Here is a 6,000-nt window from a genome sequence, read left to right on the forward strand (position 1 = left end):
ACAGACACACAAGTGGACTGGTGGCGGGCTCAGGAAAGGCAGGGAGAGTTCAGATGGAGGATCGACTACAGTCAGTAGGAAGCAAAATAGATCAGAACTTCAAGTGCCTATAGTTTGTTTTTAAAAGGCTTGGGGGAACAGTGTTGCAGTCTTCTCTTTACATGTTTCAGTTGTTGTTCTAATACTGTGTGCCACAAAGACGGGGCTTAACCATGTCCTTTTTTAAGGTGATGGTACCAGTTTACACTGTTAAACGTTTAAAGCTCGGGGGGAGAACCGTTCAACTTGAAATATAACGTATTACCTCCATTAACTTACTGCACTATAGACATTTTGTAGGTTGGGCAAGCCTCAGTTTGGACAGTTGTTATACTCGAAAATCAATGAATACACATCTTTCCTGAGTCTTGGTTATAATGGCTTAAGAGGACCTAAACCTAGTGCTTGAAGAATTCTGATTTTGTTAGCTAGACTTTTCTCTTTATTTTCATTAAAGTCTTGCTTGGCAACAAAGGGACTGATAATATAACCGCAGTAGTCCCTGTCGCTGAAGTATGATGACCTACAAAAATCAAATTGTTCAATGGAGCTGCAGAGAACTTGAATGGCGGTGAGTGACTTTATCGGATAATTCACCACGTGACCAAAAGTATGTGGACACCTGCTCGTCGAACCTCTCATTCCAAAATCATGGGCATTAGTATGGAGTTGGTCCCCCTCTTTTGCTGCTATAACAACCTCCACTCTTCTGGGAAGGCTTTCCACTAGAACATTGCTGCGGGGACTTGCTTCCATTCAGCCACAAGAGTATTAGTGAGGTTAGGCACTGATGTTGGGCGACTAGGCCTGGCTCGCAGTCGGCGTTCCAATTCATCCCAAAGGTGTTTGATGGGTTTGAGGTCAGGGCTCTGTGCAGGCCAGTCAAGTTCTTCCACACCGATCTCGACAAACCATTTCTGTATGGACCTCGCTTTGTGCACGGGGGCATTGTCATGCTGGAACAGGAAACTTCCCCAAACTTGCCACAAATTTGAAAACACTGAATTTTCTAGATGGGAGGGAGGGAATAGCTACATGACCGAATACAAACAGTGTAGCTATTCCCTCCGCAAGGCAATCAAACAAGCTAAGCGTCAGTATAGAGACAAAGTAGAGTCGCAATTCAACGGCTCAGACACGAGAGGTATGTGGCAGGGTCTACAGTCAATCACGGACTATAAAAGGAAAACCAGCCCCGTCGCGGACCAGGATGTCTTGTTCCCAGGACAGACTAAACAACTTCTTTGCTCGCTTTGAGGACAATACTGACACGGCCTGCTACCAAAACCTGTGGGCTCTCCTTCACTGCAGCCGACGTGAGCAAAACATTTAAACGTGTCAACCCTCGCAAGGCTGCAGGCTGCATCACCAGACTGCATCCCCAGCCGCGTCCTCAGAGCATTCGCAGACCAGCTGGCTGGTGTGTTTACGGACATATTCAATCAATCCTTATCCCAGTCTGCTGTCCCCACATGCTTCAAGAGGGCTACCATTGTTCCTGTTCCTAAGAAAGCTAATGTAACTGAACTAAATGACTACCGCCCCGTAGCACTCACTTCCGTCATCATGAAGTGCTTTGAGAGACTAGTCAAGGACCATATCACCTCCACCCTACCTGACACCCTAGACCCACTCCAATTTGCTTACCACCCCAATAGGTTCACAGACGACGCAATCACACTGTGCACTGCCCTAACCCATCTGGACAAGAGGAATACCTATGTGAGAATGCTGTTCATCGACTACAGCTCAGCATTTAACACCATAGTACCCTCCAAACTCATCATCAAGCTCGAGACCCTGGGTCTCGACCCCGCCCTGTGCAACTGGGTCCTGGACTTCCTGACGGGCCGCCCCCAGGTGGTGAGGGTAGGTAACAACATCTCCACCCCGCTGATCCTCAACACTGGGGCCCCACAAGGGTGCGTTCTGAGCCCTCTCCTGTACTCCCTGTTCACCCACGACTGCGTGGCCATGCACGCCTCCAACTCAATCATCAAGTTTGCGGACGACACTACAGTGGTAGGCTTGATTACCAACAACGACGAGACGGCCTACAGGGAGGAGGTGAGGGCCCTCGGAGTGTGGTGTCAGGAAAATAACCTCACACTCAACGTCAACAAAACAAAGGAGATGATTGTGGACTTCAGGAAACAGCAGAGGAAGCACCCCCCTATCCACATCGACGGGACAGTAGTGGAGAAGGTGGAAAGTTTTAAGTTCCTCGGTGTACACATCACGGACAAACTGAATTGGTCCACCCACACAGACAGCGTTGTGAAGAAGGCTCAGCAGCGCCTCTTCAACCTCAGGAGGCTGAAGAAATTCGGCTTGTCACCAAAAGCACTCACAAACTTCTACAGATGCACAATCGAGAGCATCCTGTCGGGCTGTATCACCGCCTGCTACGGCAACTGCTCCGCCCATAACCGTAAGGCTCGCCAGAGGGTAGTGAGGTCTCAACAACGCATCACCGGGGGCAAACTTCCTGCCCTCCAGGACATCTACACCACCCGATGTCACAGGAAGGCCAAAAAGATCATCAAGGACAACAACCACCCGAGCCACTGCCTGTTCACCCCGCTATCGTCCAGTAGGCGAGGTCTGTACAGGTGAATCAAAGAGCGAACCGAGAGACTGAAAAACAGCTTCTATCTCAAGGCCATCAGACTGTTAAACAGCCATCACTAACATTGAGTGGCTGCTGCCAACATACTGACTCAACTCCAGACACTTTAATAATGGAAACATTGATGTAATACATGTATCACTAGCCACTTTAAACAATGCCACTTCATATAATGTTTACATACCCTACATTACTCATCTCATACGAGCAAGGACTGTTTTAAACCATATGACCTGATTACACAAATAATCTGGTCCCATCATAGCCCGTCAGTTTTCTTTTTTCAGCTGATTGATTATTATGTCATACCCTACAGCTAGGGTTCTGAGTTGGTTAGTTTAGCCTACTACCACACCAGGAGAAACTCTGGGCCCTAGGAAAACAATTCACACCCCCCGGCCTCAGTGGGACCTGTGTTGCCACCTCTGAAATCACCACACAATGTTACAATTGAAAAAACATATCCTATTTGTATGATAAAATAGTTAACGTTTTTCTGTGGTCGGGATGGGCCTCCGTAGTTTTACATGGCTCAGTACAACTACTACGACAGTTTGAATGAAATCAATAAACAAGTCTCAAATATTAGGAAAATGCCTATCAGCTGTTTACAAAACAATACTCTGCAACGAGAAGCGCTCTTGGTCTGTATATGTCTCTCTGTGTGTGTGTGTCTCTATTTGTGTGTTTCTATGTCTGCAACTATGCGAATGTGTTTGTGACTGTCACGGTGTTCTGTGTTAACCGGTCTCTATTCCCTCTCTCTCTGTCCACCAGGCCAGGTGCCAGAGGAGGACTTAGACGAGGGTGAGGTGGATCGGAGCCGGGCCCAGGCCAAGCCTGTTTGTGTGAACGGAACGGAGAGCAAGGCCAAGCCAGAGTGCAGGTCCTCATCCAACTCCTCCCGCAAAGGAGTATCCACAGCCAGCAAGATACGCAAGCTCTCCACCTGCAAACAGCAATGACTCCACCTCAACAACCCACCTGGTGAGAAGGGTATGTCATTGTGTGTGTGCGTGGATGTGTACTGTGTAGGTGTAATATTTGTTGCACTCTTTCAAAAAGCATTTACTCCTCTGAGTGATGGAGGGAATTGTGAATGAGACATTTGTGCTGGTGGGGGGGCACTTCTTCTGAAGAGAAGACCGAAGGGAAGACGGAGGGAGACTAGAGGGAGGGAAATGAAGACAGGTGGAGGGAGTTACAGGAGGAGAGTGGAAAACAGATCCTCAGACAGTGATGCTACTCTGCAGTCTAATGGGATGGAGGGAAGGGAGGAGAGAAACAGGTGAGATGCAGCTGTCTTCTGTATGAGTCATCTCCATCACACCACTGCTCCCCAGGCATCCTCTCAGAGACGGAAGTTCAGAGAGAGCGTGGGCACACACACACACCTCACAACTGCATTAGGATGGCACATACCTCTAACAAAGCCTCTCTCTCTTTTGCTCACACACGTAGCCTCTGCGCTAGCAGGCATAAAGCTCTCTCGCACGCGCACACACAGATTGCAGAGCTACTTGGTAGGATGTGCAGCAGTGTCTGTATTAATTTGTTCTAGAGATGACTCACGTTGGTCTAGAGTGCAGGCAGGATATTGTTTCCCTCTCTGTCCCTCTCTCCCTGTCAGCTGTATTTTCTCTGTGATCCCGCCTGCACGGCTCTCTCCTAAATAACCGCTATTCATTCATTCTCCATGTAGGGTCTGCCATCATTCAGCTGCTTTATCTGTGTGCTGCTGGAGGCAGAGGGAAGTCTCGATCACTTTGTGTGTGCGTGCGCGGGTGTGACAAATAAGCCTTTGATGCTCGTATAAGGAAAAGTGTGCCCTTAAATATCCGTTTTAAGTCGCTGTATGTCATAAATAATCCTATTTGTCATGCCATAGTCTCGTACAATAAAATGAACTAAATGAAGCTTGCCCTTCCTCTCTTTAACTCTCTCTCTCTGTCCTCCCAGGTTCATCTTTTCCCGTCCCTCTGTTTTTGGAGTGCTTGGCAATGGTGAGAGAAGCCTGCTGATGTGGTGCCCCACGTTTCCTCCTGAACCATTCGGCTACAAACTCTTCTTCAAGGATGCCATGCGCGTGACAGAGAGCGGGAAAGGGGGAGAGAAATGGAGACTGCTCAGAGACTACCATCGAGGGTCTTGGTGTGAAGTGCTTGTGTTTCCCTTCACTCCCTCCTTCCTCCGTTGTCTGGCTGTCCCAGAGGAGGCGTGGCCTGGCCGTGTGAGACCCACCTTTTCTGAGCTCTGCCTCAGTTTGTTTTAGTTTATAGACAATCTTTTATTTTCCCGGAACCTAACTGCAGTTTTTAAAGATGCACATTGTGATGTGTAAAAATGACATTGATAAAGAATACGTATATATTTAAACTTTGACGATGATGATAGTGATACCCATGTAAAACTGCATGCTGTACGGAGCTTTGAGAAAGGAAAACTACTCAGTTAAGGACAGACAAATGGACTGAAACCCTGACAACCACCGCTGATGGTGAGTTGGGGGGGGGTTTGTTTTGTTTCCATTAGTTTTTGTTGATTATTTTTTCCAATAAATATTTTGTAATTATTTATATAAAACACATCCCAACCAAGCCCAATTTGTTGTCTGGCTCCCATTTTTTTCTTCTTTTTTCTAACGGTGCACGTGGTCATTATACTGCAGGGTTTTATTTATACATATGAATAAACCTTGTGGTTTTATTTCACACCAACACGATGTTAGTGGGAACACTACGTTTCCAGAGAGGGGGAAGGGAGATCGAGGGCGATTCGAAACTTTAAAACTGAAGAGGGGATCAGAAAATGTCAAATGGGATTCTTCAGACCACGGAAAAACTGGAGTAATATGTTGTCGGGCATCTGTGTGTTCAAAGATGCGCTGCTAGCCTTTTTTCCCCTCTGATCATCTTATTGTTCACTGATCACATCCCTGGAAACTCTTTCCCCTATGACTCACTTCTCTCCCCCTCTCTCTTCCACCTTCTCTTTCTCCATCTTTCCATTTCTCTCCCCCTTGCTCTCTGGTCTGACTCACCTGCACTTTCCTCTGCTGTCTTTCTCCCTCTTTTCCCCACTCTCCCCTTTTCCCTCTCTCTTCTGACTTACCTGCTATCTCCTTTGCTCTCCATCCCTCTCCCTCTATCCTCCAACTCATCTCCTCTGCTCTCCCTCTTTTGAGCCCCCTCTCCTCCCTCCCTGTGCTATGACTCACCTGCTCTGTAATCTATTCTTAGTGCTGGGCTGATGGGGGCAGCAGATTGCGTAAGATGGAGAGAGACAAACACTGCCCACGTCAGCCCAGCACTGAGAGAATCTCTGCAGAGCCC

General features: G+C 47.7%; 1 protein-coding gene across 2 annotated transcripts in view; it reads left to right on the forward strand.

Moving 5' to 3' along the window:
- LOC139560529 (serine/threonine-protein kinase STK11-like) overlaps window positions 1-5,271 on the forward strand; it is a 53,288-nt gene extending 48,017 nt beyond the window's left edge. Inside the window, exons 10-11 of one of the 2 annotated variants that reach the window (XM_071377392.1) lie at window positions 3,446-3,655; window positions 4,628-5,271. In XM_071377392.1, coding sequence (XP_071233493.1) covers window positions 3,446-3,633 — 188 coding nt within the window. In that variant the 3' untranslated portion in view covers window positions 3,634-3,655; window positions 4,628-5,271. Of the gene's footprint in view, window positions 1-3,445; window positions 3,665-4,627 lie in introns of both variants that reach the window. The other variant, XM_071377391.1, reaches the window with a different exon arrangement.
- The last annotated feature ends 729 nt before the right edge of the window (window positions 5,272-6,000 follow it).

Source organism: Salvelinus alpinus, chromosome 30, assembly GCF_045679555.1.
Source record: "Salvelinus alpinus chromosome 30, SLU_Salpinus.1, whole genome shotgun sequence".
NCBI classification, from domain to species: Eukaryota; Metazoa; Chordata; class Actinopteri; order Salmoniformes; family Salmonidae; genus Salvelinus; species Salvelinus alpinus.